We start from the raw sequence: 25,173 nt of genomic DNA on the forward strand, positions 1-25,173 counted from the left end.
TTTTTACGTAGATATTTGGTCATGGGTTGAGCTATTTTTGCATAGTCTCGTATAAATTTTCTGTAATATCCAGTTAGTCCCAAAAAACTTTTGATTTGTTTTTCTGTTTTTGGTAAAGTGATTTGTTCAATTATTTTGATTTTGTCTGGATTCGGTTTAAGCCCGTCTTTTGTGATAACATGACCCAAAAAATCAGTCTCCTTTTGCATAAAATTGCATTTATCAATCTGAATTTTTAATTGGTGTGTTTCTAGGGTTTTAAAAATATCGGAAAGTGTTTTGATGTGTTCTTGAAGAGACGTACTAAAAATTAATATATCATCAAGGTAAACCACACAGGTTTTGTTAATGAAATCTCTTAAAATATGATTCATTAGTCTTTGGAATGTCGCTGGAGCATTCTTCAGACCAAAAGGCATTCTAATGAATTCATATAGACCATGGGGAGTAACAAATGCTGTTTTCTCCCTATCCTCCTTTTTTATGAGGATTTGGTGATATCCTTTAGCTAGGTCGAGTGTCGAGAAATACTGAGCCCTGCCCAATTTGTCAAGTATAGAGTCGATATTTGGTAGCGGAAACTTGTCATCTATAGTGACTTCATTTAGTTTCCGGTAATCAACTACTATACGGAACTTTTTTGTTCCCGAGTTATCCGCTTTTTTCGGTATAACTATTAATGGACTGGAGTATCTCGACTTACTCTTACATATTATGCCCTGTGACTCCATGTCGGCAATCTGTTTTCGTACCTCCTCCTCGTGCTTGGGTGGGTAACGATAAAGTTTAGAATTAATTTGCGCATTTGTTGTAGTTTTTATTTCGTGTAAAATTGATGGTGTACTCGTAAGTTTATCTCCTTCTTTAAAGAATAACTTGTTAAATTTGTTTAGAATTTCCACCAACTTGTTGTATTCTTCGGTATTAAGGTGATTTAATTTAAGGCGTTCTAAATAACTACCGCTGATTCCCTCTAATGTATATATTTGTTTTTCTGAATATGGTTTATTCAAAAAGTTAATTGTTTGATTATTTAAAGTAATGGTATTTTCTTCTAAGTTAATAATTGAATCGAGTTTACTGAGAAGATCCATACCTATTATAAATTGGTATTTTCTGTTAATAAGCCGTTTGGCTTTCCACCTAATCATTGCACCAGGTGGCGGATTTAGTTCAATAGGGGCTGGTGTATGTATTTCGAAATTGATTACATCTTTCCCCGTAACTGTGGAAAAATGTAAAGGGTTTATTTTTACTGTTTTGAAATTTTGGATTTCGTCATTAATTATACTGAAAGACGATCCTGTGTCTATTAATGCAATGTATTTTTCTTTATTTATTGTGATTTGTATGAGTGGTAAATCATCCGAGGCTAATTCCAAAAAAAATCTTCACTGTTACTATTAATTTCATTTGTAATTTGTTCAGTGAGATTATTGTTTGAAATTGAGTTTTGATTGGTTTCATTTTTGCTCTCATGGTTGTGTTGAACATTGTCAACTTCCATGGGTTCCGTGGCTAATTGTCTATTTGATCTCCTTGTTTGACCTGATCTAATATTTGACCTAACTTGCCCTGAATTATTAAAATTATTCGACCTAAAATTTCCACTTCTATTTTGATAGTTATTTGAATTTGAGTTATTGTGACTATCCGAATTGTTTTCCTCCCTTTTTTCGTTGTCGTTATTTCTTCTGTCGTAATGTTTGTGTTTGTAATGTCCTGAATTATCATGTTTGTCATGATTTGTAGTCTGTGAATTTGGACTATTATGTTTGTTTCTACTTTCTTTTTGATATGAATTATTTGGTTTAAATTTTCGAAATTCTGGTCTTATACACTCATTCTCAAAACGTCTTGATCTCATTATGTTTATAATTGTATCAAAATCATTTTCCACATATATTTTATCTAATAATACACCTTGACATATTTCTTTGATTGTATTCACTAATAGTGAATTCACATTCCCTAAGTCAATATATGTATCATCTTTGTAATATATAATAAGCTCATCAGTTTTATATTTTATTTTCTGAGCTTTCTCAACTAATTCGCTAACAGAATTTGCTCTTAGATTATTAATTTGTCGGTAGATTTCGAATGGTTCGATTTCTGGACGATAACGTAACTTTAATTGTTTTTTTATTAGCTCCCAGTTGTCGGTTTCTGGAATATTGATGACTGCGTTTTTTGCTTCTCCTAGGATTTTCTCGTAGAAGATAGTTCTTGTAGCCAACTGTTTTTTCTCCTGACTGGTTATTTTACTGAGGTAGTATTCTGTACTACTAATGAAGCTGTTTATAGTAACTTCACCTACTCCCGTGAATGAGTTCATTAATTTTATCTCCCTTAAGGTATGGTCATCGAACGAATTTGACGGTTGTGTTAGATTAGATGCCTGTTGCAACGCTAAAGCTAACTGGTTCAATTGACGTTCCCTTTCTTGAAGTTGGAATTGGAGTTGTAGAATATGTTCCTCCATTTCTGTTTGTTTCCTAATCTGTCTCCTATTAATGAAACTTTCCTCCCTTTTTTCTTTTCTACTACAACGCTCCACTGTGGTAACTAAGAGTAGTATTACTTTCTATTACCTTTTTGTTGTTGACCAAATTCGGCTTAAAATTTTCACTTCCTTTTGTTCAGTTAGTTTTGCACTCACTTGTTTTATATTATATATTATTAATTTTTTTTTTTATTTCTGGTCAGATCCCTTGCCAGCCTCTGCAAGAGTTTGAAGTAACCTTTTAGGCTTAATATTGGTTTCTCTGATCCAAAATTAATTAATTACTCAATGTTTCATGCCTTTGTCGGCTGAAACATGAGTTTGGTTCTATTTAATTACCGTTGTTGCGATACACAATTTGTTTGATTTGAGTTGGTATTATCCTTTTCGGCTTTAACCAATTATATCAATTTTATTAGATCACTCAATTACAAATTGTATTCACTATGGATTTATGATTCCACTATCGCGACACTTTATTAATTAACTAGAGAATTACCGACTGCGCCAGTTTCGTAGCGAGCGGGTGCATCGAACAAAAAAAAGAACTAAACAATTTGTGGACAAATTATAGTTTATTTAAAAAAGGCTCGGACAGAGTTTCGGCTTATGAGAGTACAACTTCAATGGGGCGAGTGTTACGTTTACGTGCTTTATATATTCTAATTATGCTGATGCAATTTACCGGTGTACGCTTGCATTTTTGTAATTTGAAGAAATCAAAAATGCTGACATTGTGTCTGGACTTTAGACAGGTGTCTAATTTCTAGTTTGCAAATGAATTTTGTTACTTTAGAATTTCTAGGTATTATTTCTATTACTTAGGTTGGAATTTATCTGACTAAGTATTTTAGTTACGTTGTCATCTGATGACGTATACATAACTCGTACTCTTATGTCAAATCTCTCAATGAGAATTGAATGCGAATGCCTATCATGGACATATGTCAGAAAATCTTCCCTTCTATAGTTGCCTTTAAGCATAGAAAATCGGATACCAACCGAATTCGGTGTAGTAAATTTTCAAGCAAATGTCCTAGGAAATGTCATTCGAAATTAATTCTTGCAAAATGGTAGACGCAAGTAAGAATTGAGGGTCACTCAAATAAGTTTCTGTCATTATGGGTGAAAATGTATATTGACAGATATCTAATTTTGTTTCATTGAAATTTTGGCCTTTAAATATGTCCATTATAATTACGGCTTCAAGGTAGTGTCTATTTATGCTAAAAACGTCACTACCTGCAAAACAATTTGCGTAGTATAGCCGTAAGTTCTGCCAGTCCGTTCATATCAAGAAAAATTGTAGGGCGCAGAAAATGGTAACACTGCGAACGAGAATATATACACATCCCCCACTGCCAGCGGGGGTTCAGGCTCTGCAAGAGTCAGTATTTCGTTCGAACCACAGTATATCTAACAAGCAGTACCCACACTCAATGGACCGGAGTTGCAAATGGGTTAGGGGAGCTTATCCGTACACATCATAGGCCCTCAACATCTGGCAGTATGTACATATGGTTTAGTACCTATCATGTGTACAGATAAGTTTCTCCAATACATTCGCAAGTTCGGTTCATTGAATGTGGGTACTATTTATTAAATGTACTGTGGTTCGAACCGTCAAGATAAAGTTCGCAAATCGAGAGAAAAGTATAGCGATTATTGCATTACGCATACAGTTGCGGAAAAAATAGCAGTGTAGGCTTGTCGGTAATTTTAATTGAAATATTTTTACCTCTAAGTATTTATTTTTTATTTTAAATGGTTGCGTTTGACTTCCCTGGCGATAATAATAGAGTGCTAAAGTTTTCTGCGGTTTAAATTTATATTTCGTCCACAAAATATATTTTTATTATAATAAAAAGTTAGAATGTTTGATTAATTTTGATTAGTTTTAAACCAAAAAGGGAGAAAAGGGAAATCATAAAAAAAAACATGATTAAGGAAGGAAAAAGTACCAGGAAATCCAGCGTCCTTTCAGTTTGTTTATCTATTAGTCAGCCTGGAAGGATAGTCTTTTTTTTTGGTTAGGGCACCCTACCTTACCACCTGCGAGTATTTTCTCGGATCTAACATCAAGCGTTGGGCTGGTTTTGCGTGGCTCAGTTTGTCGTTTTTCAGGAGCAGGCAACTTTGACGGCAGCAGTGCTTGACATCTTAGCTGCTTTAAGTCTTTCGCTACTTTACAGTTGGCTGGGTGTTGGCCCTTACAATTTACACATTTTGCTAGAGAAGTTGTTTGGAAATTTTGAAGATTCATGATCACCAGCATATTTCACACAGCTTGGATTTCGATTACAATGGCTTTGTGTGTGATTGAAACCTTGGCATGTTTTGCGCTGGGGTGTTAGGCCGCTGACTTTTCTCAGTGCTTCTGCTATTCTATCTAACGGATTTCAGCTGCTACCCTGGGAAGGGTGAGTCGACTGCATCCAGACATGGACAAGGATCATAACTAGCCTGTGCCGAGTTAAAGGGGTATCTGAATGCCATTCATCCAACTCCTGTCAAAGTCTGAGTGTAATTACGTGGTATTTCCAGCGATTAATTGTGTGAAATAATAAAAACTTGTTCTTCCTATGCGCTAGTGTTGATTTATATTTTGCAAATACCGAAGCCTTTCTAGCACTGATCAAGGGAACAAGTGGTATTTGCAAAATATAAATCAACACTATCGAAATCTGAAATCCAAATACTCAGAAAATATTAAGCCCTTGTGCAACCCAGGATTACCTGTTAGGCAGTTTCCCGTTTGCTCACAGGTTTGCGAACCTACAGATGTTACCCATAGCGAGATTTGTCTCAACGCCTAGAGATTCATTGTAGCGTTTGTAGCAAGGTATCATAACATTGCCGAATGAACCGACTTCTTTTCGACAACGACTCTCCCCATCCTAAGGAGAAGAATTCAACCAATTAGCGGATAGATGCGGTTGCGGTTGCGAACGAGGCAGATTAGAAAGCTTCTTCGATATCCATGAACACCCCCAAAGCGAATTCCTTTTCGGATGTCGTCTTTTCTATTTCTGGCCTTAACTGCTTCGATGCAAAAAATATAAATCAGTTTCAACTCGTTAAGCTTTTGTAAGCCTCCGGTCCACTCCTTTGTGGAGGATAGGGCATCCACACGGTTCCAGTTTCCAATGAGGCTGTGCATCAGTTTCATTATCAACATACTTAATACTGTGTAGATGGTAAGCCCATAGCAACAGAACGACGCAAAGACGAATGCGAATATCCATGACGGACCCGAAATTCGAACCTGGTGTTACGAGGTCGAGAGCCCGACGTTCAATCTACTCAATCATCGTGCCGTAAACTTTTAGTATCGAGTATTTCACTGGTCGAATTTCTATTTTTTGAAAATATTGGTAGTGAACTCAAGAGGAACACTGAAGACCAATGCCTTTTCCATAAAATAGTTCTCTTGGAGCCAGTAAACTTATTTATTTGTGATGTTTCTACCTGCTCCTGTGAACCTTTGTGTCGAAATTCTTTACTTTTCCAAAATGTTATATCAGCTGCATTTGAATTCTTGTTAATAGTTTATAGCACTTATAGTCTAAAAAAATAATTTTTATTTCTTGCAGCACTTGAATGTTCTGGACGCGGTATATGTGTCGAAGGCGAATGTACATGCGACGCACCATTCATTGGGGAAGCATGCAATGTTCCAATATGCCCAAACAACTGTTCCCACAGCCTGGGCCAAGGCGAGTGTGACAAAGAAGCACATCGGTAAGTTGAAATACGGAAGCCAGTGATTCATTCTCAGTAACACTACATATATTCCATGCTTTTAGGTGTAAGTGCAAGTCGGGCTATGCAGGAATTGATTGTACTCAGATAGCAGCGCTAGGCGTGTGGTCAACCATTACGACTGAATTCATTTCACCACCAGGAAGTGCATCACATGGAGCAGCCGTATGGCGAGACACTCTTTACATTATTGGTGGCGAAACCTATGACCGCGGTGAATTGGTGTTTATGTATGATTTTAACGGAAATGTGTGGGAAACAGTGCATCCAGTGAATGTTAATGCACCTGAGTTGAGATACGGTGCCTCGACCGTACTGTATGGTGATAAGATTTTCATGTACGGCGGCGTGGTGAATAAAAAGGGCATTTGTGGCGAGCTATGGGCGTTTGATATAAGTGCAAGAACTTGGGAAAATATAACCGTGAAGTCAGATCCTTGCAACGCAACTTTATTTTCGATGTGTGGCCCATTGAAAACGGCTGGGCATTCGGCAACGCTTGTTCCTCGGCTTAGTGATAAGAGTAGTTATCAGTATATGGTTGTAATATTTGGACATTCCCCTCAGTTCGGGTATTTAAATACTGTTCAAGAATATAATTTTGTGACACGTGAGTGGAAAATCGTCGAGACGAATGGATACGTGGTTAAAGGAGGATACGGGCACAGCACAGCTTATGATCCTTTCACAGAGAAGATTTACGTTTATGGTGGAATTGTGTCGGAAAGTGAAAGTAACCAAGTGCTCAACAACAAACTGTACGCATATGAGCCGTCAACTAGGACGTGGTCGTTATTATCATCAGCTCCCAGTGCTCGCTTTCTGCACACTGCAAACTTCATTACTCCCGGATTAATGGTTGTGTTCGGTGGAAATACCCACAACGACACATCCCATAGTTACGGGGCAAAGTGTTATAGCAAGGATTTGATAGTCTATGATGTTCTGTGCGACTCATGGCATACACAAAATATGCCAAATGAATTAGCAGCTGATCTGGCTAGATTTGGGCATACTGCAGTGACGTTCGACGAATCCCTTTATATTTACGGTGGATTTGACGGACAACTTCTTTCTGACATGCTGAAGTACACTCCGGGGAATTGTAGCTACTTCACAAAGGAGGAAAAATGTTTACATGCAAGACCTGGGGTGAAATGCATATGGGATAATCAAAAAATGTTGTGTGTGCCATTATCAAAGGAAAACAGAAGTCTACTGCTTGCGCGGGACCAGGAATATTTCACCATTTGCCCGCCGAAGAGTCGGCAGATCAACACAGCAGAACACCTACAGGACGTCCAGAGGTGTGCCCAATTGACCAACTGTCAGTCATGCACTTCAACAACATTTGGATGCGTCTATTGTGGAAATGGCACATGCTCGAAAGACAAATGCCGTGAAGTGACTTTAGATGGACAAATACCCATATCTTCGTTGGATCAGTGCCCTGACGAAGGCAGTAGCGTCTGTGAACAACTGCATTGCTGCCACGCATGCTCGGCAAACCCTAGCTGTCACTGGGAACATGAAGCAAATAGATGTCGTCCTTCGGGAAATCGAACAAATGATCCAGCGGAAATTCCGATCCAATGCCCACCTCCCTGTGCCACACTCACAACATGTACCAACTGTACCGAGGATGAATGTATTTGGTGCCAAAATGAACAACGCTGTGTCGATCGCAATGCATATACTGTCAGTTTTCCTTATGGTCAATGTCGTGAGTGGACGACACATAATCTGAAATGTCGACCCGCTGTCTCTGGGTCGCAATGTGGTTTTTATAAAACGTGTAGCCAATGTAGAGATGATCCGGCATGCGGCTGGTGTGATGATGGGTCGGAAACGGGTCTCGGTAAGTGCCTGCCGGGAGGTGATAGTGGACCTCATGAAGAAATGGAGTGTTTGGCAAGGAGGTGGCATTTCACGCATTGTCCCAGCTGCCAATGTAACGGGCATAGTTACTGTGTAGATGGAAAAAAATGTGAGCAACCTTGCTCGAATTTGACTGAAGGCGCGAACTGTGAGAAGTGTCGACCAGGTATGTATGCTATGTGCCTATTTTATATAAATACTAAAAGTGTTTCGGCGTTTCCACGTATATCACTATGTATTTCTGATTGCAGGCTACTGGGGGAATCCAATAAACGGCGGTACATGCCAAAAGTGTGAATGCAATGGACAAGCAACCAACTGCCATATGGAGACGGGAAAATGTTTCTGCCACACAAAAGGGTTAGTCGGCGACCATTGCGAGAAATGCGATACGCAGAACCACTATCACGGTGATCCAACCAAAGGGTCCTGCTACTATGATCTCACTATTGACTATCAGTTCACATTCAACCTATCGAAAAAGGAAGACAGACATTACACTCAAATCAATTTTCGGAATTCACCAGCCAAGGCAGACATTGATGCCGATTTCACGATTACTTGTAGCGTAGCGGCCAAAATGAATATTACAGTGCGTACAGCTGGTGGTGCAGAAAAAGTCACCTTCAGTGGCGTGAATTGCTCCACGTTCCGTCATCGCTTCCCAAAGACCGAATACCAATTCGGTGTTGAAGATAATATCACGCTGACCACGTTTTATGTGTATGTGTATGACTTTCAACCGCCGTTGTGGATACAGATAGCATTCTCACAGTATCCGAAACTGAATTTGCAACAGTTTTTCATAACGTTCTCATCGTGCTTCCTCTTGCTGCTTTTAATGGCGGCTATTTTATGGAAAATTAAACAAAAATATGACATGTTCCGTCGGCGACAACGATTGTTCGTTGAGATGGAACAAATGGCGTCCCGGCCATTTTCTCAGGTAAAATTAAGAAATCTCTTTCTAGAAGATGACGTAATATTAAATTTCCCTAATAGGTTCTGGTAGAAATCGAAAATAGAGAAAATCTTGAAATCATGCAAACTATCGAAAGTGTTACATCAACGAAAAAGCGCAAAAAGGTAAAATTAACATTTTTATCGAATTTAATTATGCACCGTTTGATTTTCCGTTGTAGGATTCACCCAGTCCTATTGCGCTAGAACCATGCAGTGGGAACAGAGCTGCAGTTCTATCACTTCTAGTCCGGTTACCAACAGGTAAGTAAATTATAAAATTATTGCTAGCAACTCTCAGTAACCATCGTAAATCATTGGATTTATGTTTTGAAAGCTCAAACTGGAGTCAATTCTATAGTATAAATTCGTTTTCGCTGGTGGTTTATTTTTTGGTGTTAACTACTTCGAAAGGGGTTCCGTTTTTCGTTGTTGGTAACTTGGGGGTGTTTACCTGGTGATATACTGTTTCTCAATTGCACAGAGTCTTAAGTCGTTGCGGAAGTAAGACACTAGTGCTATACGAACTTAAGGTGATTGTTTTAAAAGGGCAGAACTATAGATATATTCATTCGAAATGGAACCTGCATAAATATAAGTTTTGGGAAATTTTTTAGTTAAATTCAACTTAATTTTTTCATTACTTCCGTCAGAATATTGTAGTTGAAGACCTGTCACCATCATGTTGGCAAAGTCGTGATTCTCTCACCATAGAACTCACTTCTGGCTCTGAGAAGTATATTACTATCTATTATATATTACTATATGTCAAATTCAATTTTTTTCCTGAGAAGAAGTTTTGAAGAGACCGGAGTAAATCATAGTTCAACGGTGCAATGTCAGGAGTTGTACGGTGAATATACCACAATATTCCAGGCAAGCACCTCCACTTTTTTTTCGTCAATTTCGAATTTGTCAGCTTCAGATTTACTTCTCCCACAATCATTTTGCCTTTTCTCCAAGTGTCCAGCAATTAACTGTTGGCTCAGTGAATGCTTTAATTGAGTTATTCAGGAAGGAAGAACACCATCTGACTGGCAAGAAAGTACCACTATTCCAATATGGACAAATAAAGGAAGTCCAGCAGAATGTTCAAATTACCTTCCGATCCGGTTACTTTCCCATACCATGAAGATTTTTGGACGCATTCTTGACAACCGTATTCGCAAAAATCGTTGAAATAACCGTGAATCAAGCCGGATTTGTCAAAAACTGCGGAACTACTGACGCAATACACGCTGCGCGGTTACTCATGGAGAAACACCCTGAGAAGCATCGCGCTCTTTACATTGCCTCTGGATCTAGAGAAAGCGTTTGACCGTGTGCCACACAAACTCATCTGGTATACTTTACGACAACACTTAGTGCCAGAAGAACTCGTGTGCTGGGTTCAATTGCTCTACCACGATCCGAAAAGTAAAGTTCGAAGTATGGCGGGATATCGAACGCTCAGCGTCCTATACACTGCTTTATGCAGATGATGTTTCCCTAGCATCTGATAGCAAAAGTGATACCGAGCAACTTGCCGAAAATGGAATGATCGCCTCATGCAACACGGTTTCAGATTGAATCTAAACAAAACTGAATTTTTGACGACAGATCCCCATGAAACAGGCATAATCACTGTCAGCTGCAGCGATCTGCCCAGAACTGAGTGATTTAAATACCTCGGGTCAACGCTATCAGCCAATGGAGAACTGCGTTATGAAATTGCTTCACGCATTAACGCAACCTGGATGAAGTGGCGTTTCACATCTGGTGTTCTTTGTGATCGATATATCAACGAACGTCTCCTCGATGGTTCTGAGTGTTGGCCGACTATAAAAGACAATGAACGACGTCTTGCGGTAATGGAGATGAAGATGTTGCGTTGAGCTCGTGGCGTGACACGTTTTGATCACATCCAAAATGAGGATATCCGCGATCGTTATGGGGTTGTATCGATTGTGGAAAAATTGCGAGAGAGGCGTCTTCGATGGTATGGTCACGCAATTCGTGCTAAGGAGAATTCATTTGCCAAGATTGGTTTAAACATCGATGGTAAACGACCAAGAGGCAGGTCGAAACAACGGTGACTTGATACACTGGATGAGGATTTAAAAGCCTCGAAATTGCACCCAGATCAGGCATTCGAGAGAGCCAAATGGCGAAACCGATCACGACGAGCCTACCCCGCTTGTGAACGGGACAAAAACTGAAGAAAAAGAAGAAGAATAGCTTCAATAGTTAATTGCATGTGTAAATTCAATCGAAAAAATTCAACAATTGAAATCTGCTTTGTGGTCGGGATAAAGGTCTTCATCAATCTTTCTTGCGCGTCATGGTCGTTAATCGCGCGTTGTTTTGCCTTTTTCGGTTTTAGCCATTTTGATTCGGAAGAAACATCCCGAATTGATCGATCAATTATAGAAAAAGTCGGCACAATTTTCATGACCGAACACCGACCACAAAGTGGGTTTGAATTTATACATGCTACTGAACTACTGAAACGCTTGGAGAGAAAGACAAAGACAATATCAAATCGTTTTCTGCGGATTTTAGCAAACTTTCCGTGCTGTTCTTTAGAAACGAAGACTAACAGGAATGGCTGAGTTGCGGTTCGAATGAGAAGATAAGGATATCGAACAGACTTATATCGTTTTCACGGCTTCAAATAATTTTCAACACAATGTTCATTATATATGTTATCTGGCTGAACCTCACTATCGCATCCTACATATCTGGATACTGAAGTACTAGAGCATCGCATTCGTCCCAATTCGCAATGGCATTTTAAGCTCACGTGTCTTTCACAGCCACTGTCCAAATTTCTTTTGGAATTGAGCTTTACAACAATCATCATCCTCAGGTACTTGATAATCGGCCGATGACCTGCGTAGCACCCGAAAAATTTACAAGTTGCTAGCCCACAGATTTCTATCCCTTTTAGTCGCCTTTTACAATAAGCGTGTGAGAATATCCTTAAACACTAACTTACAGGGCGATGTTTCTGGACTAATGACAATTACTTCGAAACAAGTCTTACGGGGTTATATCTGTTTGGAGCCTCCGAAAAGAATTCCCTTTTGTCAATATCTAGAAACATAATAAATTTTTTATCTCATGAACTACGTAAGTAGTGAAGCACACACGATTATAATTTATAATAAAACGGAACAAACCATATGCGAAAAACAACCTGTTACAAAGCCACAAAAGAAGACACGGATTGGATAGATTATACAGCGATGAACTCGGCAAAGATAATGGACTAAGGATTTGCCCATTTTCTCATGGAACTTGCGCTCCCTGTACAGACTGTGTATTGCCCAACAGCTAGCCGATACCCTGTCCCAATATAAGGCTGATGTAACAGCGTTGCAAGGGATTCGCTGGATAGGAATCGGAATCACATGTTGATTGAACGCTGCCACTTCTCAGCCCTAATGAGCATATAGGGGAGGCCAATATAAATTCGGATCACTATATCGCTGACATGGTGCTCCAAGTTCGAATAACAACACCACCTAGAATCCCCTCTGACAATCAGGTGGGAGTGAACACTGAAGCCATCCAAAACACACCCCTCCATTACACACATAAGAGGGCAATGGATGCCGAAATAACCGCGTTCTGAAGATGAAGTATCGACGAATGATCTTCACAATCCCCTGAAGAACGTTATCACTGATACAAAGTACTTGGCCCCAGTCGCCAAAAACAAAGTCAGGACGGCCGGTTCGACGATAAATGTAAGCTCGCAATGGAACACAAGAATGCTGCATACCGAGTAATATTGCATTCTCAACGAACGCAGGGACGCGCGGAATCTTATTACGAACCTCGTCGAATGCAAAAGCGACTTCACAGACAGAAAAAGAAAGTCTGGGGTAACTAACAGGTCTGCGAATTGTAAAAGTACAGGAAGGAACCGCACCAGGCATGCTAGTTTTACTAACAAGTCAGCAGGATGAACCCTTATATTGCATATTGGAGCAATGGGATGAGTATTTTGATGAACTGTTCCAAAACCAGAATATCGGATAGTGGTTGTCCCGCCAATTGAAAACAACGGTCAAATACTATCACCACCAACCATGGAAGAGACAGTCCGTGTTATTCATGACCACCCTGACCAATGTGACAGGCCATTCGACCAAGGATAATTTCTCCGATCTAGGGTCGAAGATCACTGATAACAGCTGCAACTATGAAATCCGTGTCCGTTTTTTAATATCCTTATGAATTCCTCGGAGACCTGGGTTCTTAGCAAGAAAAATTGCAAACTCTTGGCCTCGTTCGAAAGAAGAATTTTTGGCACCCTGCGACGGTGGACGATTCCGTAGCCTATATAACAACGAAATCTATGAGCGATATCACAACCGTCTGTTTGGTTGTGAATAAAATCCAGTTCAACAGGTTGTTGTGGGCGGGTCATCTGATCCGTATCGGTGAGGAAGGGTGTGCCCCGAAAGTCTATAAGGGCAATATCTATGGTAGATAAAGAAGAGGCAGGGTCTCAGATGGAACGATGACGTAGATTACGAAATCAAATAACTTTTATGAATATTGAATTGGGTACCGATTGTTGCTCCGTTGATAGTGATAATTTTTCTAAAACATAATGTGCTTTGTAAAAAAAATTTTTTAAATAAAGGGAGAAAAAACAGATTAATCTCTATCTTATTAGTGTCCGGATAGCTGAGTGGTTAGAGCACAAGGCTGCCGTACGGAAGGTCGCGGTTCAGATCTCACTGGTGGCAGTGGAATTTGTATCGTGATTTGACGACGGATACCAGTCGACTCAGCTGTGAATGAGCCCCTGGGTCAAATCAGGGTAATAATCTCGGTCGAGCGCAATGCTGACCACATTGCATAACGTCTTGAATGAAGTGCTCTAACACACTTCAAGGCCCTGATCCAATAGAAGCCCCTTATCGTTAAGCTCTAAACTCTCTAGACTAGTAGTTTTTAAGGAATTCATAGTCCCTCAGTTCGATTCCATAACACAAACTCCGTTGCAAAAAAGAAGGGTTGTAGGGGTCCGAAGAAATCAACTGAGGCCCAGGATCGTCTACTTGTCTGTTTTGTGCGAAAAGATCCCGCTCGGGGCAATTAGAAATCACGACAAGAAATATTTTGTGGTGAACAATGGAAATTGTTTTTTTATGTCTTATTTATGTTGACACTATATTGTTGTATGTCTGAGCGTGCAAAACGGATTGTTCTTCAACCCACAAGAAAGTCATTAATATTGGAAAAAAGCTGCCAAGCAACGTTATTATTTGCGAAAGACCACGCTGAATAGATTTTCAGAGGCTGGACCGCCTTATCTTATAGATCGGCTAGTCAAAATTTATATTGTTTTGAACAGATGGGGTCAATTATGTTCGACTTTCTTTTGGAAAACATGTTTACGTCAAATATCAAGTGCCGACAGTAAAACATGGAAGTGGATCCAGGATGGTACGGTCTTGTTTTTCTCGTGATACAGTTGGCCCATTGTTATTTTTGGGATTTATGCTGCCTCATTTTCTGGATGAATTGGCCAACGATTGAATTTTCATGAACGGCACTAATCCAAAGCTGGAATGACGAAGAGTTGGCTGTCCGACAACCATGTTAACGTCCTTCAATGGCCTGCACAGACCCCTCACATGAATTCTATCAAGCATCTCTGGGAAATCTTTGGCAAAAAGACCAGGAAATGTCATTTTACAAAAACAACTGACCTATACAGCGCCATTCAGAAAGAGTGGGCGAGACCTCCAATGGATCTGATTGTTTGATTTGTTGACTCCTTGTTTCAGTGTTGTCGTACAATTATTGCTGCGATATGCGATAAAATTTTGAGTACTGTGTTTAAGTTTTTGTTAAAAAACCCGTATTTTAAATGAGTGAGTTTTTTTTTTCGCCCAAAAAAATTTTCTTCATTTTGCACTACCGATAATTGGTAACCTCCATATTTTGTACCAAATCGTACACAGGAGACTCAATTCCCAGCGCATTATTCCAAATCTTCTGATGGAGAAAAATCATTACGTAGTTTGACCGTCTACGGTAAATCTACGCATAAGGCCAACTGTTAGTGCCATGTATGTAATGCAATTCATTAGTGGGCGGCCATGTGGTTGCGAGCATATGGCATTGCAAAGCTGTTTATGGTTTGTCACATATAATGGAGAAACACACATAAAAAAACATCTAAGCGTCATCGGCACACCGAAATACCAATAGCTTAACTACATGAGTCACGGGCCAGTGAGCCACCTCGTGTGCCCCTTAGCCATTTGATTTGCTCGTCCTGTATTGAGTCTTCTTGCATATAATATGAAGACTAAAAATACATTTGTTATTTAACGAAAAGCTCTTTTAAAAACCATACACCAATAATAATAGTAGTTTGAGTTTATTCAGCTTTCTGTTTCAGGCTACGCCAAGAATTTGTATTGTTTGGATTTATTATTAGATTCTCGCATCCGCTACACTTTCCTACTAGACTTACAGCTTGTTGTACTATTTGAAATAATTAGACGGATTTTTCTTGATCACTAATGTTATTTATTTTATTCGCATATTCCGATATTTCGGGAACCACGTCGTGTAGCACTAATGAAGGGAGCAAGCGGTTCCCGAAGTATCGGTATATGCGAATAAAATAAATAACACTAACGAAAAAGCAAAAACCGTCTAATTATTTCACATAGTCAAATTGTTTCGAATAAGTAAATCGATAGAACCACCGAACGATTACACTTAGACTGTTCTCCGGGCTTTGAGATCGTTTGCAAGAATTTTCCTGATATGAATATGCTAATGTCATTAGGGTACTCTTGGGTATGAAACGCCGCTCCGTTCAGTGAGACTATAGTCCGTCCAGTACAAATGCCCACATTAGAAGTGATATGATTCCCTCTGTGGACATTCATTGCATTACTACACCGATGTTCTTCAATCACCCTGTCTGTTCGCAACATGGGTAGACGTTTACATATAGTGCCTTCTATATCGTGGTTCCTAGGTGGCTGTCAGTGGTTGTCCCTCAGTTATCTGTTGCCCTCTTAATCGTTGATACCAAGTGATTGAGTGCTGTCTCACAAGGTTTTCCATGCTACTGATAATGCAAAGGGAAGATATTAGCTTCCCTCTCATGTCTCTTTTAAAAAATTTTCGATCTGTGGTTCCCTCTGGGAAATTGTTGGCATCTTAGCGGCTTCGTTCACGCCACAATTTACTTGGAATGAGGTTTTTCAATTATCGCTTGGTTTTGGGATATTTCGGGGTGTCCCAAACGATACCTCCTGAAAACCCCCCCTACCACATCAAGGTAAATAATTATACAGGGGTATCGTCAGTTTGATTTCAATCTTCAGTTCGGCGAGACTTACTTGTTGTATTGGGAAATGATCAAGCTTTTGGATTGGAGTTGTACAGTCAGCTAATGCATATCCTATGACTGGCAGGTGTTTTACAAATAGATTAAATTTTTGCATAGGGCAACAACTACATTTCATTATGTTTTTTTTGAAGTTCGCTCACTTTTGTATGGATCAGAGAAGAGATTCTCCTTGACCTGCTTATTTATCAATATTTTAATGGCAAAGAAGGTCTGGAAGCTCGTTTCAGAAAGAGGAGGAAAGAGTCATTACAGTCTGAATAAACGTGTTACATAATGCAACTTCCACTAATCCACTATCCACTAATACAGTGACCTCCTTTGAATTGGAAGGATTCAATCAATGTATCCCCTGCAAAAGGAAACTAAAACGGATGAAAATATATGCGCTTTTGAATGAAACACCTCATACATGCCTCGGTTGAGGACAGGTTAATCGGCTACGGCTTTCGATTATTGTACAAAGACACGAGTTGGTTTTTGAAATGTCCGTACGCTTCTCGACAATGGTATCAAAGATCCCCAAAATGCCCACATTCTCCAACTAAAGGAAGATTTACAGTATACAGGCTGAACATTCTGGGGGTGTGGTCAAATGGATTCTGGAGACCATTCATCTCCCTCATTCAGCATTGTACTACTGTAGTCTGAAAAGCTTGAAGTGCAGTGATATTGCAATGGTGATGAGTGATCTAAATGATAGGATGGGCAGGCATGTTGGTTGAACATGTAATGAGGAAAAACGGTCTTGCTAATCGTAACGATAATGGTAAGAGGTTTGGGTTTGAATACATTGCGGTTAGCAGTAGAGTTCCCTTTTGCAGACGCATAATAAGAGAGGTGCATGCATCAGCCCCTAAACTGTTACGTCCGGTGCTTCTAGGATTGTAGAGCTTCGACTCAAGTTCAACTGGGAAAGCGGTCGCCACTGTAACTCGAAAGCTTCAAAACTTCGTCGACACTGGTCTGAGTCCTGTCATGAGGGTAGTGTGGACTGGTACAGTTTAGATCGAAAAACTCCGTTGGTGCAGAGACAGATAACCATGGACGCATTGATTGATAGTCGAAAGTGGCAGTGAATACGTCACACATTGAAAAAACCAATAATCCTATTATTGGCTATGCTATGTAATGAATCCAAGATGCTAGGCTAGCGGGCCGCCCTAGAGTTACGAGACGCAGATCAGTGGAGGAGAACTACAAGCCTCTCGGGTAGCAATGAAGGAGATTGCAACATATTTCAGAAAAGCGGAACCATATATAAAAAGAAAATGATCTAATATGTTTTCATTATTTTCAATATCGGTGCATATATCAGAAATTGCTTGTCTATTCAAAAATCAATGATGTTAGTTCTTCTTCATTGTCTTTGGCCCTTGTCCCGTTCACAAGCGGGTTCGGCTCATCATGACGGTTGCGCCATTTTGTTCTATCAAAGGCCTGATCTGGATGCAGTGATGAGGCTTTCAAATCCTCATCCAGCGTATGAAACCACCCTTGCTTTGGAAGGTCTTTTGGTCGCTTATCATCGACTTTTCGGATCGTGTAGGGCAATTCAACTAGAGACCACCAGCTCCAGAAATGGAATGTAGAGAGAGCGAGGCTTCTCACGAATATGCCTCATGAGTAATCATGCAGCGTGTATTACCTCAGTACTTCCCCGGTTCTTGAAAAACCCTGCTTGATTCACGGTTATTTGAACGATATCACGAATACGATTATCGAGAATCATCATCATCATCAACGGCGCAACAACCAGTATCCGGTCTAGGCCTGCCTTAATAAAGAACTCCAGACATCCCGGTGTTGCGCCGAGGTCCACCAATTCGATATCCCTAAAAGCTGCCTGGCATCCTAACCTACGCCATCACTCCATCTTAGGCAGGGTCTGCCTCGTCTTCTTTTTCTACCATAGATATTACCCTTATAGACTTTCCGGGCTGGGTCATCCTCATCCATACGGATTAAGTGACCGGCCACCGCAACCTATTGAGCCGGATTTTATCCACAACCGGACGGTCATGGTATCGCTCATAGATTTCGTCGTTATGTAGGCTACGGAATTGTCCATCCTCATGTAGGGGGCCAAAAATTCTTCCAAGGATACTTCTCTCCAACGCGGCCAAGAGTTCGGAATTCTTCTTGCTAAGAACCCAAGTCTCCGAGGAATACATGAGGACGGGCAAGATCATAGTCTTGTACAGTAAGAGCTTTGACTCTATGGTGAGACGTTTCGAGCGGAACAGTTTTTGTAAGCTGAAATAGGCTCACCGTGCGCGGATTTCATCATCGTAGCTGTTATCGGTTGTGATTTTCGACCCTAGATAGGAGAAATCATAAACGGTCTCAAAGTTGTATTCTCCTATCCTTATTCTTCCCGTTTGACCAGTGTGGTTCGATGTTGATTGGTTGATTTTCGGTGCTGACGTTGCCACCATAAATTTTGTCTTGCCTTCATTGATGTGCAGCCCAAGATCTCGCGCCGATTATCGCCTGCTCGATCTGGATGAAGGCAGTTTGTAGGTCTCGGGTGGTTCTTCCCATGATGTCGATATCGTCAGCATAGACCAGTAGTTGGGTGGACTTAAAGAGGATCGTACGTCTTGCATTTACCTTAGCATCACAGATCGCTTTCTCGAGAGCCAGGTTAAAGAGGACGCATAATAGAGCATCCCCTTGTCGTAGACCGTTGTTGATGTCGAATGGTCTTGAAAGTGATCCTGCTGCTTTTATCTAGCCTCGCACATTGGTCAGGGTCAGCCTAGTCAGTCTTATAAGTTTCGTCGGGATACCGAATTCTCTCATGCCCTTGTACACTTTTACCCTGGCTATGCTATCTATGCTATCCTTCTAGCCTTTCTCTTTCCATATTGGAACTGTGGTGCTTGCTTACCAGTCAGATGGTGTTCTACCTTCCTGAATAATCCGATTAGAGAATTCATTGAGCCAAACTGTTGGGTTTCAGTTCTTCGCTTTCCAGAGCCCAGATACGATGTCATCAGATCCTGTTGCTTTCCCCGATTTCATTCGTTTTATTGCTTTCTCAACTTCAGTAGCGCTGTTAGTTAAGCCCATGAGTGTTTTACGTAGGTACCTGTCGTGAAGACTTAATCCTACGGTCCTCTTCAGACACGGATTGATTTTGTGACCACAATCAGAGCCCCGCTGAGACAAGCAACAACGGTACCAGCCTATACCAAGTGCATGGCTTAGCATTCATACTGGTGGATGCAAGAATTACCTAAATCTCTACCGAACTAAGGAGTACGGCACCCGTGTTGAAAAGCAACACCACGCCGAGGCCCGAAGGTCTCTTCTCGCTTGAGCACAACCACAACCACCATGAAACTCCCACTAGGGGGGCCAACCGCAAACAATCGAGCTGTACTCGCATACTACGGGAGTTCACCCGAAATATGAGAGTCCAGGGCCTATCCCGGTTCCCATGGTACCAGTATACCCCTGGTAAGGTTTCGTGACCAATTTGCCACTTCAGATGAGTCCCCGTGCAGACTCGGGTCTGATCGCCCTGATTACGCCTTTGGAGCATTCGCCTACTGCATCACGGCCGACAAACCAAAGTGAGCACAGCGTCTCCCGGTGCCACCACTATGGAGGTTCTCCTCGGCCACCCTTTTTGGTTTGGCCGACAGGGTTGCCGCCCCGTCTTCCTCACCGCCACCTATGAGCACCAGTAGCGCTGACAGGTAGAATTGCTCCAAGTGTCGACAATGCTTATGGAAGTGGAGCATGAACAAATCTTCTGTTGAAATCTGCTCGAAATATTGTTGCCATCTATCCGTTTGACTTTTTTATTGACATCACGGAAACCCTATGAAATGACAATGCCAACACCGCATTGAATAAATGGAGAAGTTTGTAACACCAGACCATCGGGTTTCTTGTAGAAAGGAAGACCTACTGGAACTTGCAAAGGTCTTAGGCTTAGTAGTTAAAATTTGTTCCCTGAAGTATTGATAAAGTTTCTATCTGCCCAATATGTATTTTTCTCTCTCTTCGCCGCAGTTAAGGGGCCTACATATTACGATAATAAACGTGATTCTACTTTCTACTTTCTTCACATTCTTAGTGTAAATGCTTACTGATAAAGCAAATGAAAATACCCAAAAAATAACATAAGGATCCTATGAAATCAATTTGACTTGAACACATACAAATTTCATATATTATAATTATAGATTACAGCCATAATAACGAAGCTAATTTTTCAGGTGGTCTTCAGCATGCTCCGCCTGGCCAGGCAGCTGGTTTAGCTGTGGCCAGTGCATTAGTCACATTAGGAAACCCACGACGACCGTCAATAGAACACGCGAAAGAGCCTAAATCGAAACGAAAACAAAGTCAGCATCCAGATAGTGTACATAATTGATGATGACTATATTCAAAAGTGAAGGGATATTCAAGGATATATATATGATTATGAAAATGAAGGATATTTTACGAATATCTACGAAAATGCAAAATTTAACAAAATTTTAGCTGATAACTTGAAGGGAGACGGAAACAACACCAGAAATAAATCGTATTGTGAAAGCTGCATTAATGAAGGGAAAACATTCAAGAAAACGTATGGAAGCAGCTAGAGATTCGTATTTTAAACTTCTAAAGCAAAATCTATTCACGTTTACAGTTCTCTCCTCTGCAGCTCATTTTAACTTACGTTCGTAATTATGTAACTCTTAGTAACCTAGAGAAATGAATATATTTTGATTATATAGTATCGCAAACGCCTCCCGGCGGGGCAACAGTCATAAACGTACTATGTAAATGCAGTTGATACGGATCACCATCGATTTTGTCTATAGACCTTAGACGCAATGCAAAGTTAAAGCAAAAAATCATAATTTTATATTTAATCGAAACTGTCGCAATTTAAGCTGTTGTTCATAGATAAGGTGCAGAGAGAAATACTCATACTATAAATAAATGCAAATATAATTATGTTCAAAGATGTCTGAAAGCCAAGCAACAATAAAGTGTGGACAACATCAGAGCAGAAAGGACGTGTAAGACGATTCGATATGTTTGAGAACAACAGAATGATTTTAAATCTTCACTTTCATTGAAATTGTTTACTATTGTGATACATTTTATAAAGAGAATGAGTGGGGGCGGAAGGGATTGATGTATTTGGAAGAAAGTCGACTAGTGCGAGTCAGTAGCTGACTAAATCAAATGGAGCTTGATGCGAAACTACTCGTGCTGTGTGTTCAGGGCGGGAGGAATTATAAGTGTACAATGCAACACTACGTAATGGCAAACGCATTTTTCTTACATAAAAAGTAAAGCAGAATTAATAACGCTATTTGAAACAAAGAAGAGACAGTTGGTGCAAAAACAACAAACATGCGAATCATACAGGTACAGTGGTAGTAATATTATAATAATGTATTCAAAATCCACATGCATTTTTGTAAAGTATGAAAGTGATAACACAAACTGAAGAAAAAACGAAAAAATAAGAATGAGAAGAACAAAATAAAACATTTTTATCTTAAATGCATAAAGAATATAAAGTATAAAGTTATTTTCATAGAGATTGAGAGACTACAACGTAATTAATCTTCATGATGAGTGAATACATATAACTCGTATAATGGCATTTTAACTAAAGACATTTTACTTGTTTCAGTTTAACATACTATTTCATTAGTCTAATTACACATTATACATACGCTGCGTATTATTACAATATGCTTTTTATTTTCCGTACGTTTTTATTTTGTATTTATTTATGACTTAGTTTGTAAAAAGAATATAATTTTTAATTTAGTGTATATCCCCAATTATTATTTTTATATAGAAATACATTGTCTAAATAATAAAATAAAACGTCCAAATGAAATATGTTGCATTCATTGAAAACTGTTCCTCTGATTATCCGCTAAGTGCTTGCCAGCAAACCTACAGGAGATAATATTTGGGGATCAAAGTAAATTCTCCAACATAATATGAAAAGTAATTTTCCCTAGAGTTGTGATACAACGGGAAGTTATTATAAACAAAGATTCCAAAAATGTCAGTATCTTCTCCAAAGCGTTGCAAAATGGGTAAATTCATCAGTGTGTCACCTGCCCACTGTTACTACTCCCCCTCTGTTTTCGTTTTATGTTGTTGGCCTTCTTACATCAGGTTATAGCAGTCTGTAGGATTTGCACCCTTTAAAACCACCCCAATCTTTCGCCTATTTCCCACCGGACCACCGTGAAGTGTCACTTAGTGGCGGGAGGTTCTGGTCTACACAACCACTTTAAGACCATGTGTCCGGTGCGCTCGTTCTTGGAGATTCTTTTGGATTATGGCTGTTGCGGCGTTTACTGCAACCCAGTTCAACTTTAACCTCAGCGTTACCTCTACAAGGTTGTATGGTCCGATGTCTTCGTTGAGATCGATGTTCAACCTTCTCTCCTCCCTGGATCTCGGACAATGGAACCTGAAGCGGCGCGGAGAAGTAACTCTCAATTAAACGAATCAAATAACCAGGGGCACTAAGCTTAGCCAAAGCACCTCCAAACTAGAGTTGAGCAAATTAGTAATCTTTCATCTTTAGCCTTTGTCCTGTTCACAATCGGGGTTGGTCCGTCGTGATCGTTTGCGCCATTTTGTTCTATCTGTCAATCTTTTGGTCGTTTACTAACGGGAAGTGGACATGATTACCTGACTACGCGATTGTAATCATAATCACCAACCATGATTATCATGTAATCATACAATCGTTATCACCGTGATCATAGTAATAGTCTATGGTTTACGAATTAGCTTACTTATTGGCTTCAACTAAATAAATTTATGAATTGGTTGCATTGAGCAGCAGAACTAACAACTGGTGTGGTTGTTACTTGAAATTATGTTTTCGTGCATCTTGACAGCAGGAAAACAAATGTCTGTACTCTCAGCCAGACGAATGTCTGCCTCAGGTAAATATTTTTCAAGACAAACTGTTGTATCAGACAAAAAATATGTTCTTGTTCTCAACAAATGTCTGTGGTTGAAACATACAAATGTTTCCATCTCATCGCGTCTCACACATTATCTACATTAAACAATTACCACTTGCGAAATGCGCACATGTATGTAAGTATGTTTCAGAATAGTAGCTCGCAATACAGGTACAGTGAGCAAAATTGACATCTGGACACCGTCGTACGAAATACCCAAGTGTTCAGAAAGAGCGTAAAAGGAGGTGTATATTTTGTTTTGGTTTTTTACAAGAACGTAATGTATAGTCTTACTTGATGAAAAGTCTTTTTAAGTAATGGAGGAAAAATTCCAGCCGAATATGTCCAACGTTTGGTCGAATCCATCCCACTGGCCAGTGAAGCCCGTATATAGTGGTAAAAGTCTCCAAATCATCTTTTTAAGGTTTTGTGTAAACACAAAACCTTATTAAAATCGGTTTACCGTCTGTCTGTCTGTCTGTCTTTTTTTTTTTTTTTTTTCGGCGTTGGAAGGTGGAAAGGTTCAAAACCTACTGCTGGCTCCTGCCACGCAGTTATGTGAGACTTCTACTCACTAAAACCACCTCCTTCTCATTCCACTCTCCCCACGGAACTCCTATCAAGTATTGCATCGCGGGGCTGGATCAGCTTTTAACTGCGGCTCATTATGGTTCTCTCCCTTCCTTGTTTTCGTCGTAGTTCTTCCTGCCTAAGCTGTTGGTGAATAGCTTGCAGTTCCCTTACAACCTGGTTCCAGGCATCCGTTGACTCCAGCATAAACTCCACAATGTTTTCGGGTGTTAAACGCCTATCTGCGACCGCTTCCATTCTTGTTCGGTGCGCGGTGAACCTGGGGCAATCAAATATGACATGCTCCGCATTCTCAGCCACGTTACCACATCTTGGGCAGCATGGTGATTCGTCGTGACCAAATCGATGTAAATAGGCACGATAACCTCCATGTCCACTCAAGAATTGTGTTAACTCGTGGCTTAATTCCCCATGGTTTCGTTCAAACCATCTCCGAATATCCGGAATGATGCGGTATGTCCAACGACCAGTTTGGGACTCGTCCCATCGCTGTTGCCACCGTTCGATAGATTCCCACCGTGCCAGCTGCCGTCGAAATGCGCTAGACTCTCCAGCTGCATACGTTTTGTCGTAGAGTCGCCGACTTTCCTTCGCCAAGATGTCTATGGGGAGCATCCCTGCTAGTACATATGCCGCTTCTCCTGATGTTGTCCGATATGCACTGCATACCCGGAGTGCACTTAATCGATATGCCATTCCCAATTTTCGGCAGTTCACTTTGTTATTCAGAGCAGTTGCCCAAACTGGAGCTGCGTAGAGTAGCACGGAGCTGACTACCCTGGAGAGCAGAAGACAATGTTCGGTAGTATCCTCGAGATCGTTGTAGCGATGGAAGACGCTTTAGTTGCGGCGTACTCAATGTGTTGAGTCTTCTGTCAATAATTACTCCCAAGTATTTGAGCGATGGTTGGGAGTAAATTGTTTTTCCGCCAACTTTGATTTTCACAGTTGTGTTCTTTCTTCTCTTGCTAATGAGAACTACTTCTGTTTTATGCTTGGCAAGTGAAAGGCCAGAATTTCTCAACCAGGAATTGATCTCCCATATCGCTTCATTTGCATAGATCTCGATCTCGTCTTGGTGCTTTGCGACCACCGTTATTCCGATATCATCGGCGAAGCCAATAGTTGTCACGTTGTCCGGT

At 40.3% G+C, this 25,173-nt stretch overlaps 1 protein-coding gene across 2 annotated transcripts in view; it reads left to right on the plus strand.

Moving 5' to 3' along the window:
* LOC119653262 (attractin-like protein 1) overlaps window positions 1-22,327 on the plus strand; it is a 39,091-nt gene extending 16,764 nt beyond the window's left edge. The window contains exons 4-10 of one of the 2 annotated variants that reach the window (XR_005249666.1): window positions 6,100-6,247; window positions 6,313-8,312; window positions 8,398-9,092; window positions 9,149-9,232; window positions 9,289-9,370; window positions 20,714-21,069; window positions 21,133-22,327. Coding sequence is in view for 1 of the 2 variants with exons in the window: in XM_038057869.1 (XP_037913797.1) it covers window positions 6,100-6,247; window positions 6,313-8,312; window positions 8,398-9,092; window positions 9,149-9,232; window positions 9,289-9,370; window positions 20,714-20,871 (3,167 nt within the window). In the remaining variant the exon portion in view is untranslated. Of the gene's footprint in view, window positions 1-6,099; window positions 6,248-6,312; window positions 8,313-8,397; window positions 9,093-9,148; window positions 9,233-9,288; window positions 9,371-20,713 lie in introns of both variants that reach the window. The other variant, XM_038057869.1, reaches the window with a different exon arrangement.
* The last annotated feature ends 2,846 nt before the right edge of the window (window positions 22,328-25,173 follow it).

Source organism: Hermetia illucens, chromosome 3 (assembly GCF_905115235.1).
Source record: "Hermetia illucens chromosome 3, iHerIll2.2.curated.20191125, whole genome shotgun sequence".
Taxonomy (NCBI): domain Eukaryota; kingdom Metazoa; phylum Arthropoda; class Insecta; order Diptera; family Stratiomyidae; genus Hermetia; species Hermetia illucens.